At 35.8% G+C, this 15,517-nt stretch overlaps 1 protein-coding gene across 3 annotated transcripts in view; it reads left to right on the top strand.

Annotated features, from left to right (window-relative positions):
• Positions 1–15,067, top strand: part of FGF10 (fibroblast growth factor 10) — a 63,263-nt gene extending 48,196 nt beyond the window's left edge. For all 3 annotated transcript variants that reach the window (XM_017730279.1, XM_017730280.1, XM_008630633.2), the window contains exons 3-4: positions 8,862–8,965; positions 12,279–15,067. In XM_017730279.1, coding sequence (XP_017585768.1) covers positions 8,862–8,965; positions 12,279–12,476 — 302 coding nt within the window. In that variant the 3' untranslated portion in view covers positions 12,477–15,067. The remainder of the gene's footprint in view (positions 1–8,861; positions 8,966–12,278) is intronic.
• Positions 15,068–15,517: the final 450 nt, after the last annotated feature.

The raw sequence follows: 15,517 nt of genomic DNA, 5'->3' as shown, positions 1-15,517 counted from the left end.
AGCATGATTTGTGCTGTTAAATTACAGAATGTTGAGCAGAAAAGCTGGAAATAATGTATCAAACCTTCTGGATTGTGTTTTAAGTGTCTCAAGCATAGTTTTGTGAGTACTTGTGCAAGACACACAGTTCAAGGAAAAGGAACCCCAAAAAGGTTTTAGCAGTCCAGGCTAGGGAACCATAGTTCTTATAAAACGACAAGACTTGAGTTGCAAGCACGTGCAAATAGATCACATAATCCTGTGTGCAAAACGCGCTTGTTAGCTGCTATCTGAGGATGTCAGCAGGGAAGATGGAAACAATATAGAAGGAGACTTGAAGATAATGAAAGCAGAAGGGTGTGAAGTGATTGTGCTCTTCAGATCAGCCTTTTAAGTTTCTGTGCAAGATTGACGATTTTGTCATCCTGCTTTTTTATGAGGTGTTGAATGAATGCTTAAGAAACAGCACTTATCAGTGCTCATCAAAGTTTAAAAAGAACTGTTTGTACTAGCAGTCTGAAGATACCAGGTCTAACAAGGTTAGAGACGATCAAGTATTAAAGATGAAAACACTGTGAAAGACATATATCAGGTGCTTGCAGTGTAGCAGGCCATAGTTTACACGTGTAAACGTGTAGAGTACAGACCTTGTTACATGCTTTTACTGCATACCTTTGATGAAGAAAAAAATGCACAGAATAGGTAAGACAAAGTATAAATCTAGCATTAAAAAATAGAGAAGCGGGTCACATAGCATTGTAAGAAGAATAATAGAGTTATTGAATGGTGTCTTTTTGATTGGTCATCTTTTAGGATTAATTAAGTACACAAAATTACTTATGTCAGAGAAAGCAAAACAATTAATGGATAAAGCAGTGAACTGGTGATCACAGGTCACTGAGTTCTTTTCAGCTGCTAAACTGCTGGCCTTAGTATCTTCTCACATAATAACAACTTGCAATTAATTTCTCTTTCTTTTCTCCAAGGCTGTCGAATAACAAGTGTTATAACAATTGTCTCTTTCAATAAATATTTTGTCTGAAAAAGTTTAGACAGTAGTTTGTTTGCAAAGTATCCACCAGGTTATGAGCTACTCAAAACCACCCATCAAATCATATACAACATTGTCCTAAGCTATATAAGTATTAAGGTCAGAGGCCTGCCTTTTATTTGATCATATCCAGGCTGGTTAAGAAAAAAATTTCTCGAGAAAAAAAGCTACAAGGGACAAAAAAAGATAGGAATTTTAAGGAATTTTTAGATATAATGAAATACTGTTTGTATTCATTTTCTTAATATTGATTACCTGTACCATACAGCTGCCCTAATCTACACTTCTCAGATGTTCATTCTGTTCCCAGAGTCCTTATAAAGTTTTCCTGCAAAAGTGATTATTATAACCAAGTAACATTAGGAATATTTGTGGCATTGCAGAAGAAAACTGCTGAAAGTGTTGATGAGTAACTACCACCAAATATAATTATGTGAAAAAGAATGATCATTATAGCTGTCCAGGGGTAATCTTTCATTATAAACATGTGGATCCCATATTTTAAAATACCATGGATTCCTTTTTCCTGTGTGAGGCAAAGACAGACATAAACCATTAGAACCAACAACTAATTGATGTTGTGGATTAGTGTGTTTGGCAACATTCTGATTTGCAGGGAAAACACTAAAACATGCTTTTTTTCCCAGAGAAACATAGCAGTAGAAGAGTACTACTAGAAACTGTTCTTAGTCGTGGTATTTTAAAGAGGAGCCTGTAGAATTTTGTGATTTTTTCTATTTTACCCCATCACTAGGTCATGATGTCCATAGAGATTCAGGAGAGGATCCTACCTGCCACAGGTAGTGCAATGCACACTACCAAGCTTTGTGACCGTTATGCAAGTAGTTATGCTTCTGTCTCCTACTTTCCACAAGAAGATAAGTGTTTGAGATGAGGAGATCACAGACTATATTTTTCCAGTCCTATTTTCTTTCACAAAGGGAAGTCAGGATCCATCATAAGGACAAATGAGGTCCAAAATGAAGCAAAACTGATGAAAGAGAACTGTTGTCCCACTTAGCTGTTTTTCTAGCAGCCTTAGCTAGAACAACAGCCACAGTATGTGTCAGACAGTCTCAGTAGCAGACAACAAATTTGTCATTTGGATAAAGATTGTTGGTAGACACATTGCAGAGGACATCTGCAGCACAACAAGTTTCCTGTCCCATGACATCTATATAATGCCTCATAGGAGTTTTTTTCATCTGTTTGTGCATACTCTGACCACTTTAGCACCAAGGCTCACTCCCATCTGCTTATACTTGTCAGTGTCTAAATAGTGATTGGCTCCATTTAATTGTCATTTGCGCCCCATTTGCAAATATGTGTATTGGATCTGCTACCTAATTTCTGCCCATTAGTTCCTTTGCCATTACATTCCACCCAGCTAGAAGCTCCTCCCTTCCCCAGGAGTATACAGATACTTCTGTCAGTTGCCATGCATTTGGACTGTTTCTTCTGCAGTGCAGCTATGTGTTATCCCTCCCTAATCTGTTAGGATGGATGTTGAATGGAATAGCCTTACCTCTATTCAGTTTCTTCCAGTTAAAGTTATTCACTTCGAATCTTATACAAGTGGTGAAATGCAAGAGGTGAATATAATAATCATTAATGTGAAAGATAACTTGGGATTTCATGCAGGTTGAAATAGGCAGGTCCACACAGCCCTTGGAAAATTTACTGTGCTGTACTACTCACTTATGAGCTTTCCATTCTCCTGCATGTTTCTGTAGAGACATGGAAATTTAAGATTTGGCAGAAATCCTGAGTTCCTGGTCCTGTCTACAAAATGGAAACATACATGGACTGCCAAGTTTCGATTAGGATTTGGATTAGGATCCAAGTTTCCTTATAAACACATGAAGTAATCATTCCGCTCAAGTCAGTACCCATCAGGCCTTAGTTAGAACATTGGTCCAGTCTTGGGCACCTCACTTCAAAAAAATTAGCCAAATGGAAAGAGACCAAAAGGAGAGCGATAGGAGGTCTAGAAAATATATACTACTAAAACTGACTGAAAAAACTTGGGTTGTTTAGTCCTTAGGGGTTTAGGTTGATTTGTTTTCTATTGAGTTATTTCCAAGCCAGATCGTTCCAATGATTTTGTTTATAGTGCTGTTCCACAAGCAGTTACATTTGAAGGGTTGGTGAACTTCAGCACAGAGGCAGGAAAAAGTATCAGGGGGAAGGGAGGGCTGAAACTCCTTAAGCCGTCTTTGTCAAGAGATCTAATCAGATAACTACAACCCTGCATCTAATCATATGTACTATACTGTGGTGGTGGTTTGTTTTCTATTTTTTCTCTTGGCATCACTACTCTTCCTTGGTTAGTAGGACCTGTCACTTACAGCTCCTCTGTCCCAAAACCAGATTAGATAATGTATTCCTATGCTCTCCGTGTCTAATCTAAAAGTTACCAAATGTTGCAGTGTTGGGGTCAAGCAGGCTGAGATGCTCAGACACCAGCACTTTCCATCAAAATTCACGCCGCTGTTTTTATGTCTTCCCATCTTGGCTCGAAACACACAGTTCAAGAAATCTGAGCTCTGATTAACAGAACTAGGTACAGTTGGCTCTACGTGTAGCCATCCCATCTCAACAAGAACGAAATTCATCTGAAGGAAGCAAACATGTTTATATTCCCTAGCACTTCGGCTAAATCTGATTACATGCTTGTGTGTTAGTGATGAAAGTGTCCTTGAGGGAACATCTGAACTCGTCATAACTGACAACATAGATGTGTCCTCAAAGTCACTTCCAGCATTTCCTTTGCTTCAGTTTAACCCATCTAGCTTTGGAAACTTAATAGAGGGAGTGGCGGTGTTTAGAACTGTCCTTTGAAGTTGCCTGTCTTCACTGACAAGAGGGAAAAATGTAGGCTGACTGTGATCTTGAACTAATTGTTTCTGTTACATGTCGGGATGTATACTAGCTAAATTGATTCCTGCCAGTTTTGTAGCTAAACCTAAACTCCCCCTTTGCTAACCAGCAGCTCTCACTATTGATCACTAAGAGGTTCTCTCTCATCCCAGGTGCCCGACTGCTGTCACCCTTCCATTTGCTTGGTCTACATAGAACCATCAGTGGAGTTTTCTGTGCTCTGCTCTGAAATTAAAGCCATAAAAGCAGTAGAAGATGAAAAGGGAATTGGTACAGACTCTGCAGATCTGAGAATGGGCTCTAACCATTAGTGTTTTATGTGATTTTTATGTACTGTGGAGATTTTTACATCTTATGCTGATACTATGCTGATGTAAGAAGGCTCAGAGGTTTGGTTACCATAATCTTTCAGAAGTTTGGAGACATATCTCAGGCTTATCCAAATGCATTCTATGTGGGAACTGGACAAGAAAGTTCATGGGACATGAATATTTTGGCTATAGTTGATCTAAATATGACATATTAGCAGATAGCTTTGTAGTCTTTCAGTGCATTAACTTCTGATTTAGAGTAGGAACTATGGCAGTCTCGAAAATATTAAGCATTAGTAAAAACCACAGAACTAGTTTTAATTCCAATAAAGTTTTATTTTTAAGTCAAAGCTTAGGTTATGGTTCACATTGGTTATTATTTGAGATTTCGGCCCATAATTGTGGCATTGTGGGTTGTGAGGTTTGGATCTTAGGCTTCCTTTCAAAGTCAAGCACAAAGTCTGTAAGACTGCCTTTTAGTGGAACTACTTTGGTTCACTGAAAAAGCTTTCAAAGGCAAGACTTGCTTGCCATCTTCAGTTTCCTAGGTTTGTTTTATCTATTAATCCATCATCTTCCTTTTTCTGTTATCACTAAATACAGATAAAATATAGGAATATCAGTATAACTTGTCATTTAGGTATATTTTCAACTTGCTTTGCACAGGTGTAATTGTTGAAACAGAGTGGAAACAGAGGCAGTGGCCTCAACACCTTAGCACTTCACTCTTCCATGACTACATCCAACGAATCTATTTGCTTCAAAACACCATTTTTCAAGCCACCTTCTAAGAACAGGTCTTTGAACTACCATGTCTTCAATGTTACGCCTGAACACCAATTTGTTTTGACTCAAGCCAGTGGCAGTCAAAGGTACTCCTTCAGAGAAACTCCCAGTAGGGCACAAAAGCCAAAGTTTTGAAAAGTCATTTTAGTCTCACCTGCAGTGGCACCAAGCCCTGTCTTGTCCAGTTACCTACCAAGAGCTGCAGCTTCCTCCATGAGCCCAGCAGCTTCTTGTCGCCATTTGGGAAACCAAAAACTTTCAGAAGCTGTCAGTCATTATCACTTTCTATCCAGCTGAACTCACTCTTCATCTGCAATATTTTTGCAAACAGAAGAAAACACAAAGGCAGGAGGGACTATTTGTGGATTGTTGCATATACAAGATAATCTCTGAAACGTGTAGGAAGATGCAAGGTGGTCCCGTCCTTCTATGTTGAGAGGACTGCAACTAGTGTTGGAGATGTTTTAAATGTGTTTATAAGAACTGCTTAAACAAATGACACAACTACAGAAAAATGATCGCTGCCTCACACTGCAAAGAAGTTGAACTTGGTCCCAGAATCAAGTGTTTCTTGTTGCAGAGTATGTTTGCATCCATTGCACTACTGCCTTGACAATAGATCTGATATTCTGTCAAATTGTCTTTCCTAAGAATTTCTTGACATAATTTCACCCAGTTTCTAGGATATTTTTTAATTTTTTGGCTTCATATTATCAGCCTTTTTAAAAATATAGGATATTTTTGATTAATATGCCTAATCATGTAAGTGCAATTTTCACTTGTATTTTTTACAGGCCCTCTGTGCAAAGCAAGAAGACAAACAGGTTTCTGTTGCCTCGTAATATGTATAATGATCACTTTTATAAACTATTAAAATACAGTTTATTTAAGTTAAATACGTTTGGGTTCTATTGGGAATATGTTTAAAGCCTTCAGGACCTGTAAAGAGAGCACATGCATAGCTACAGGGCACATCTCAAGTTGATATTTGAAATCTTTCTAATTATAAAGATTTGGAAATGGTTTGGATATTGAAAGCTATACTTTTACAGTGGATGTGGTCAATGGGGATTAGTTGTAATTGCTGGAGTTTACAGAGTTATGGCTGTAAAATAATAATGTGCTATCTGGTTTAAAACCATAATAGAGGCTAGAGAGTTTGGTTTTTTGTAATTAATTTGTTTTCATTTCCAAGTTCCTAAGAAACATGAAACCAGGATGAATAACTCCTAAGACTTTTACCCCAATAACAATAATCTTTTTGTTACTGCTTTTTATCAAGAATACTTACAAGTTACATTATATCATAGAAATTATTTACACATCTTCTTAGAGTGAAGTCTTAAGGTATGGAGATACCTAAGCTCAAGCAACGGTATAAAATCAGATACAAGAAGCATGCAAGGAAGCATGTTGAAATGCCTTTTTTGTTTCAGTCTTAGAGAAAAAAAAAGAGCTCCAAAGAAAAGTTAACAATGATGGGAATAGAATTAGAAATTCAAAAAAAAAAAAAAGGGAAGGGAAAAGGGGAAAACACTGTAGTTTTAAGCTTCATATTGTATGTTTCAATTTCCTTCAAGAATAATCAAATGTGTATTTTTGCCCTTACATCAAAAGCATTTTGCTTATTTTTATTCAAATTCAATTGTTTCAAAGTTCTAGAAAGTTCCTAGGTCTTATTGCAGATTCATATCAGATGAGTAGATGTTCTCCTGCTGACCTTTGAAATTTGTCTACATCACTGAAACCAATGAAAGATTCCTATTGCCTTCAAAAGACTTCTATCAAATTAGAGCTTCTCCTGGGAAAATCTATAAATAATGCTGAATAATTTTCAATCTAGACAGAAATCTAGATTATAACTGTGCTTGTAACTAGCAGGTAACTCCAGTGAAGTCTTGGGGGAGTACAGAAAGTCACAAAATATCAAATTAGGTCCCTATTACCCACGGGTTAACAAATCATGATTAAATTCATTTGAAAGAAAAACATCCATTAAAATTTCCACTTGCCCCAAAAGAAGTACTGTGGAGGATAGAATATGAAAAATTCTCAATGAAAATTACGCATTTTTCAACTTTCAAGTACACAGAACACACTCAGTGAGAATAACTCCAGGATCATTGGTGATGATAATATCAACCTGATTTGGAAGCATTCTGCTATATTTGGCTACAACTAAATAGCTTAACTAGGTATAATCAAGCTAGTTGTGGAAGGTACAATGTAAATGTAGTAACATTTCTCTTCATGACCTCCTTACAGTTGCTCCAACAGGAATATAATGGATTGTGAGATTGCAAACAAACTTTACTAGAAAAACCAGACTATATTTTCATTAATTTTAGGAATACTTGTGTTACTTTTATTTAAATATTTTACTGAAAAGCAGTGATGTCCATCATTCAAGTGAAAGACACTTAAAATTGGTTAATTATGTAAAAGTTTCTTATTTAAGCAGTGTTTTCCTTCAGCTGTTAGTGAAATAGTTAATTGAAATAATCTAATATGTTATTGTTTCAAGGATTGTATGGCAAGATCTATATCAGTTTAGTGCCTTTCAACATAAAAATTATAATAGCATGTGTTATGCCAGTATTATTTTTGTTTCTTTGTTTGTGGTGTGGTTTGGTTTGGTTTGGTTTTTCGTCTTGTTACTGCTGTTAGAAATGGACCCAGACAGTTCAGGCTACTGCAATGCAATTCTGTAGAAAGAATTAACTGAATTCTTCTCATCACTTTTTGGCACGGAAAATACAAAAAAAATGTGTCACTCATGGCGTTGTAGCACTTGCCCTCTAATAGTTTGCCATCCACAAGTTAGTCCACTTAACTCTGATTTTGAGCACAATTATTTTAGCAGATGTCACTTGGGAGAGCTGCTCAGTTCTCTATAACAATGCTCTCTCAGAAGATCAAGAAGGCAACTTTGGCTTTTCTTTGCTGTGAAAATGAGCAACATTTTAAGAATAATATAAAGATAACAGACCTTGGCAGGTATGGACTCACTGATATTCCTCTATCAATGGCATGACCCTGGTATATGTAAGCTATCACAACCTAAATAAGGAGGGCAGTTTTGCTACACCCTTCATGTACCACACTGAGTTAGCTGGGCTATTGATCCAACTGTTATTACATAAATGTCAGGAGAACAGGAGAAATGTTGGAGCCAGGTATGCGGTCTCCTGCTCCCAAATCAGTATGCTCCTGGGCAGAAAACAGAGATGAAAAGATGTATTTCCCATTACTGGTCCCTTGAACCATCCAGTGTCCCAGGAAGAATCTGTTTTAAAGGTGGAAGAAAAATCATATTTATTACAAACAGAGGAAAATGTTTCTGGTATCTGGAAGACAAAGATAGTGTGGCCATTACTGTTGGTCTTATTATTTCCCACATTGTCAACACACTTGACAAAAGTGAATTTATCAGCTGAGTGCAACCAAGATATTTAGTTTCTCTAAATGTCCTAGAAGGAATAAATTGTGTACCAAAGGTTTTGAAGATTGGGAGAAATCTAATATTCTATTGACATATGCTATGTATTTAATTTGATGCTGTGGTTTCAATGTCTTTTCTGATAAATTTTAGTAAAATCTGTGCTAAGAAGAATGGAGTTGTTTCAGTATCTATGGGGTTTAAAATGCAGGGTTAGCAAAAGAAACATGTTAATTGAAAAAATATTTATGTATATTCTTGCAGTGCTTTAAAGAATACTTTTGCTGAAATTTTTGGTCAGTTGGTGCTAAATATTACAAGTTTAATTAATTTAATTTTTACAGGTTTATTATCTTTTCCACAGTGAGAAAATCCTGTAACAAAGTGATTAAATAGCTCAATTTTTATTTTTTAGGCATATTGGAGATAACATCTGTAGAAATTGGTGTTGTGGCAGTTAAGTCTGTTAAGAGCAACTACTATTTAGCCATGAACAAAAAAGGAAAAGTCTACGGCTCTGTAAGTACCTTTTTACATTCCAAATGGATTTCAGTAGTCAGCACAGTTCCCTGTCTTGCCTATTGAAAACACTGCTTGTCTGTGTATTGCTACTAATTAGAGATGAAATGAGCTGTTCATCAAAATTTCATCCTCTGATAAACCAGGATCACCCCACTGCACAAGCTTCCTGTTGCTTGCTAAGCTCATGTCAAACCAACACAGCTGCTGGGATTTAGCATGTTTACTGCCTCAGTCACACCGCTTATTAAGGAGTGTTCAGCAGAGAGGGTCCTACAAAATGTAATGTTTAAGGCTTGTTTTCCCTGTTTTTTCTACAGTGCAGTCACACTGAGCAGTAATTCAAGGGTGGGGGGAAGGGGGATAAAGTGTACCTGAAATCACAGAAACTTGAGCTGATGGAGTAAACACTCCAAGTCATCAGATTAAAACCTTGAAGAAGATTCCTAGAGTAGAAGGTTTTAAATTGACTATATTGATAAATGAGTAAGATTATGGACAGTACAGAGAGACATGACCTTAAATATCAGTGGATAAGCTTTGTCTGAGCAGAATTCAGGTAACATTTGAAAGTTGTCCATATATACTTTATTAGTATTTGTGTAAGTTTGAGGTTATTGATACTTTCAGGGGGAAAAACAATCCAAACACCAAAACACAAAGGTAATCAACCAAACAAAAACAAAGCAACCTGAGAAAACTCAGTAACTATCCAAATATTTTTAATGAAAAGCAATATGATGTATAAATCCTTAAACTAAACTCAAATATATCCTCACACATTCCCATGATTACACAACCACCAGATTGTTCTGGTATTACATCTGGTTGGGTTTGCAATTTTGCAATATTGTGCCTGTTCCTGGAAAGGTTATGAACCAATCTGCAGGTTGCTTAATGTTCATATCATCCATATGTTTTATACAAAAAGGTTGCAGGTAGGAACTGGGTTTATTGTTAAGCAATGTAGCTAGGCCTCCTATTTCTGCTGAAAACAATGAAGTTATGATAATCTCAAGTGAGACTCAGGGGCTTCCAGTCATTTGGCCCTCTTTTTTAAGGAAACACTTCTACAGGGTATGTTTAGTTCATACAAACTATGTAAATGGTCCTCCCCCATCTGCACTATGGCTAGTCACTCCTGGTTCAACAACATAATTCTGATTTTCTAAACTCTGTGACAGTGTCAAAGAATCACATTAAGGAAACACCAGAACAAAGAAATTTTTCTTAAACTCCTGTAAATGTAGATTTTAATTTTTAGATTTACACTGGTCAAAAATACAGGATGATCAGTGCTTACTGAGAGATAAAACTGTGTACGGTTACTCAGTACAGTCATTGGTCATGGGTGTGCTTCTGTTCATAGGTGAAGGTTTTAACATAAATCACCATCTTCAATTCACACATCTCAGTTTACAGTGTGCATCATTTGTGATTGTCCATCCCAAAACCCAAGACAGGATTTCCTATCCAAGTTGTTGCCTTGGCTGGTGTGGTGAGAGTCTATCCCAAAACTATACATGTACAAAAGATGTCAAAGCAGCTTTCATGTACCATACATGGAAACTGCTGCCATAGGATTCAGTAATTCATACTGTATTAGAAATAGTGTTGACAGGAAGATATGAATGTGGGAAACCTTTTTTTTAATTCCAGCTGAGATAATTTTTCAATATTCACATCATAAAATCACAACATAATGATTTATCAAAACCTATTCCATAATACTTTAGCGATTTCAAGAATGCTTCTGTTATTATTTTTCCCATAATCCCAGGATTTGCAGTTAGCCTCATATTACTACAGTGTGGCAGCTTGCAGATGGATATGAATACCAGAACCAATATAAATTGTAAAAACACCCTTGAGCACGTGCACAATAGACACTGGTGCAGGCTTATGCTGAAATTTGTTTGAAATGAGCAAAGCAGTCCTGTGTAGCATTCAGACCCCTGCCAGTAAGACTTCTTAAGCACATCACAACATCATCTTTTCTCTATTATCTAAGAATAGAAGTAAAAGTTGGATTTGAGAACAATTCCGCATCTGGGAAAACAAGTAAAGCCACTTCTATGTTAATCAAATACCTTTCCATTTGACTGATTTCAGTTAAAATGAGGGAAAGAAGACTCACTATTAGGTTTCTTTAACAAAATAAACTTCTTTAATCTACTTTAACAAATTGGCAGATAGGAGAAGTTACTGTGGTGTGTAGAACTGTGATTGATAAGCACCTGCCTTTTTAATATCCTGACGCCGGAGGTGACATATTACAGAAAATAACTGGCAAATTATCTATATATAGCTTTTTGAGGCAATGTCAATAGTGGTTTTGTAAAGAGTCTTGCCTTAATAATGTTTTCCTTACTGACCATTGTTCAAATAACTACCAATCGTAAAATCAAAGAGCATTTTAATTTAGTTACATTTTAAACACTGCACTTTTAAAAGCCTTCTAAATTGAATATGAGTAGTTTGTTAAAATTGGATGGGTTTATATGTAGGAATGACTTGTTTATGAAAAGAAGTATTCTTCGCTTCAGTATAGAAAAGTGTATCTGTGTAAAAGTACATTTAACAGTATAGAAAAAAGTAGTCTCCCCTACATGCTTCCACAGGCTTGTATTTTTTATTCCTTCTCACAGCCTGATGACTGGTTCTCCTTTAAAAATAGAAAACCTTAATCTCTGGTACTGTACACAAAATTACTTCCAATGTTGTTTAGTCAATAAGATACAAGGTCATATATGATTCCTTTTTAGGCTAAGCCTCTCTTCAGGTCAGCTGAATGAATAGGCCTCACATCAATTGTGATAGCAGCATAACAGTGATTTGTACCTATCCAAAAAAAGCCCTTTTTCATGTCCCATGTGGTCTAAAGATTCTTACTTTAAATAAGAAATAGACCTATTCCACACATATTTGTTTAACATATGGTATCAATAATCTCATTCAAGATATTTAAGAGTTATATTTGTTAGAACTGAAACGTGATTAATGATTCCAAGATTGCTTCCTCATACTTTTGGGTTTATGACCAAGAATTTGATTTAGTATTGTTGCCATATTCCACACTGCTATATCTATGCATTGAATAATTAATTATATCTTTTGTTATTGCAGTTTAACTGATGTTGCTTTATATGCTGTGGACACAGTGAAACTTTCATTTAAATATACTGTAGAATCCTAAGAGTGTCACATAGAGAACACTACAAGTTTTGAAACATTTTTAAAAAGTATTTGCCTTCAGTATGCTGAAATATTATGTTTGTTCTCAATTTGTGGGGTTTTTTTCTTCTTTTAACAGAAGGAGTTTAATAGCGATTGCAAATTGAAGGAAAGAATAGAAGAAAATGGATATAACACATACGCATCCTTAAATTGGAAGCACAATGGAAGACAAATGTTTGTGGCCCTGAATGGGAGGGGAACCACAAAGAGAGGACAGAAAACAAGAAGGAAAAACACTTCAGCTCACTTTCTTCCTATGGTAGTCATGTCATAGATGAACGAACTATTTTTTTGATGCAGTTGAACCAAAGGCTGTTATGTCAAGAATATTTGGTAATTCTCTTAAAAGGTAGACTCAGAGAAGTAGCACAGACATCTGCATGTTTGAGATGAGAGCAGGGGAAGCCTTTGAAGGTTTTGTACTTATTGCTGGCACATGAAATACCTTTATTTAGTTCGTTGTTGTATCTTATAATCAAAATGCAAGCTGGATCAAAGGGGATGGAATTTATTGCCAGTGTGAATTTTTTTTTTTTTTCAAGTCACTGCAGCAGACCTTGATGGACATAAGACAATCTGTTGCGTGATCTTCATGGGGAATGCTATTTATGGAATACTAACTCATATCAAAGTCCTTAATTGCTCATTCAAGCCTGATGATTCAATGAACAGTTAGACACACAAGCATTTACTGGAAGCACTTGGGTCATATGCACAAATAATGACATTTCTGGAGAAGCCTTGTGGACAAATGGATAGGATATGCAAAGTAGTGTGTAACTGTTCTAACAAAATGAATAGTATGGTTTGCTTGTATGTCCTAAATTCATTTCTTTTTATTTCTCTCTAAGTTATTTATTTAATAGGATGTTAAATATCTTTTTTATTTGAAATGTTTCCTCATTTGCTTCTTTCTTATTTTCCCTTTTTCTTAGTACTTCACACAGAGGTTGATAGATTAAAATGTCGAAACCTCAGAAGTACTCAGAGAATAGGTATTAGACAAGGCTTTAAAGGCAGAATTTAGAGTGTATAATCCATTTTTTTCCTGAACTGTCTTGCACTTAAGCAAAAGACCAAACAAGCAGTGCTTGGATTTATGGTATTGGGTATCTTTATATTGGAGAAATATTTGTACTTATCAGCACTCAAGAACAAACTTCAAGAAATACTTTGTTCAAAGGGTCTTTCTGCTATTTTGAAATTGAGAGAAGGGGCCACATCTGTACTTGGGTGCCAATGCATCTGTGTATATTCATCTGACTTTGATTTCAGTTTGGAGCTAGGATCTAACACACTGCTATCAGTGTGATATTCTGCAGCACATGTTGGGCTGGAACCCTGATGTGGACAGCCCTGTTAAAATCACTGAGATTGCAAGTGGTAAAATAAAACTCTAGTGTGTAATTCCTAAGTGTAACATTTGGCCTCTGAAAGGTAAGCAAGAAGGCAACACAGTCCTGCACTCCTTATTCAATTAATAGTCTCATTCAACCCATTTGCCATTGGTACCCAACTTGTAGAATCACAGGCATATAATGGGAGCAATATCTAAGGGCTGCAAGACAGGAGATCCAAAATCAGGCTCGTGCGTTTTTCAGAGATTATTACTCACGTGTATATTATATATGAGAGCCAACTGAAAAGCTGTGCTGGTTTTCAGCTTTAGCATGCCTTTCATAACCATCACAGTAACTGAAGGCTCAAAATACATAATATCCAGCACATTTTTATGAAGTGTTACTCGTCCCATGGCTTAACTTGAGCAACTGCAGTATAATAAAGTTAAGCATAATATGAAGTCTGTTCAATTAAAGGTACATAAGGTTTGTTTTATATTTTGCTTTACTCAGTAATTTTAGAGAGCTCTGGATAGCTCACCAGTGTAACCATATTGAGATTCATTTTGTTAGAGCAGATAAATAGGAAACAATACATCAAACAATTTGTACCACTGTCTTCACATTGTATTCCACTAAATAAATAAGCCTTTGCAGTGTCTTTAGTAAGAAACAAAAGTAGTGTAATATTATTTTGTTCTAAATACTTTAACTGATAACTATAAGATTATATTGATGCTGCAGTTTATCTTCAATATTTCTTGTTGTGAAAAAGTTGGTTTTATTTTTATTGTTTGGAGACTGTATTTTGGTACAAAGGAGAGCCTTGCTTAATGTGTCTTTTTGAGAATGTTTAACCTCTATAAAGGCTGGTGTTGTTGGAATCTTCTATAACTTATTTAAGTCAATGTTTAACCAGCACTTCAATCTTAATCTGTTATTTAAATATTAGCTGTTTTTTAAAAAAAAGCAAAAAAAAAAAGCTTTCCAATAAAATACAGAATGGTCAGATTATATTTCCTGTCCTTACATAAAGTCAGCTGTTTTAAAACTAGGAATTCATTGAGAGACAAGATATTTTTAGTTGATAGCTGATGTATTTCATGGTACTTTATCTCCAGTTTTCTTCTTCACAAATGACATTTTTCTAGAAAGAGAAATAAGAATTTCAGATTCTAAATGTAATTGCAGCTCACAGCAAAACTTAACTACCATGATAAAAGCGAGTTTCTGTTTAAATTTGTAATCAGTAATTAAAACTGACAAGACATAATGGACCACCCATACTGAACCTTCAGTATGAGTTTGGATGAATGCAGTCTTGAATGACCACTTAAAGAACATTTAGGGTACAAATGAAATTCTCTTCTTACAGAATTACCTAGATGACTTGGTCAGGGGAGAATTATGCATAAATATTATCATAGTACTCAAAACACCATGCTGCTCAAATGACAAGATCAGGAAATATCACTTTCCCAAAGTGAGCCAGGAGCCATTTGTGACATGAGTAGTGGTTTCTGAAAACTCACCAAAATAAAAAACCCTTGAAGGAATCAATGATTCCTGTGTGTTTGGTATACTGTAACACCCACTGTAGTGGGAGCAAACTGCAGATATTAGAGTATCCCAGATCCTCAACCATAAGCTCTGTTTTCTGTCACCCTGAGCATAAGAGTCTCCTGAGTAAAAGGAAAACAGGGGGAGGGGTTTAGAAAATAAAAGGGATACCAAAATCACTGAGCAACAATGTATAGTATGTTATATTTAAATAAAAATAATAAAATGTGGGGATTAGAGAATAAAAGTATTGTCTTTGTTTTATTAACCTGAAATTGTACTGCACAATAAAAATAAAAAAGAAAAAGATCTGTTGTACTACGGGCTGTGATTTCATGCTGTATACCCCCTAAACAAATATCATTTGAACATTTCTAAGTATTTTTAATATTTTGTATGTGTGAGGCCACTGTCT

The sequence above is a fragment of the Corvus brachyrhynchos genome, unplaced genomic scaffold (assembly GCF_000691975.1).
Source record: "Corvus brachyrhynchos isolate BGI_N302 unplaced genomic scaffold, ASM69197v1 scaffold42, whole genome shotgun sequence".
In the NCBI taxonomy this organism is placed as follows: Eukaryota; Metazoa; Chordata; class Aves; order Passeriformes; family Corvidae; genus Corvus; species Corvus brachyrhynchos.
Note: the sequence above shows the minus strand (reverse complement) of the source record. Positions and strands in the feature narration are given on the sequence as shown.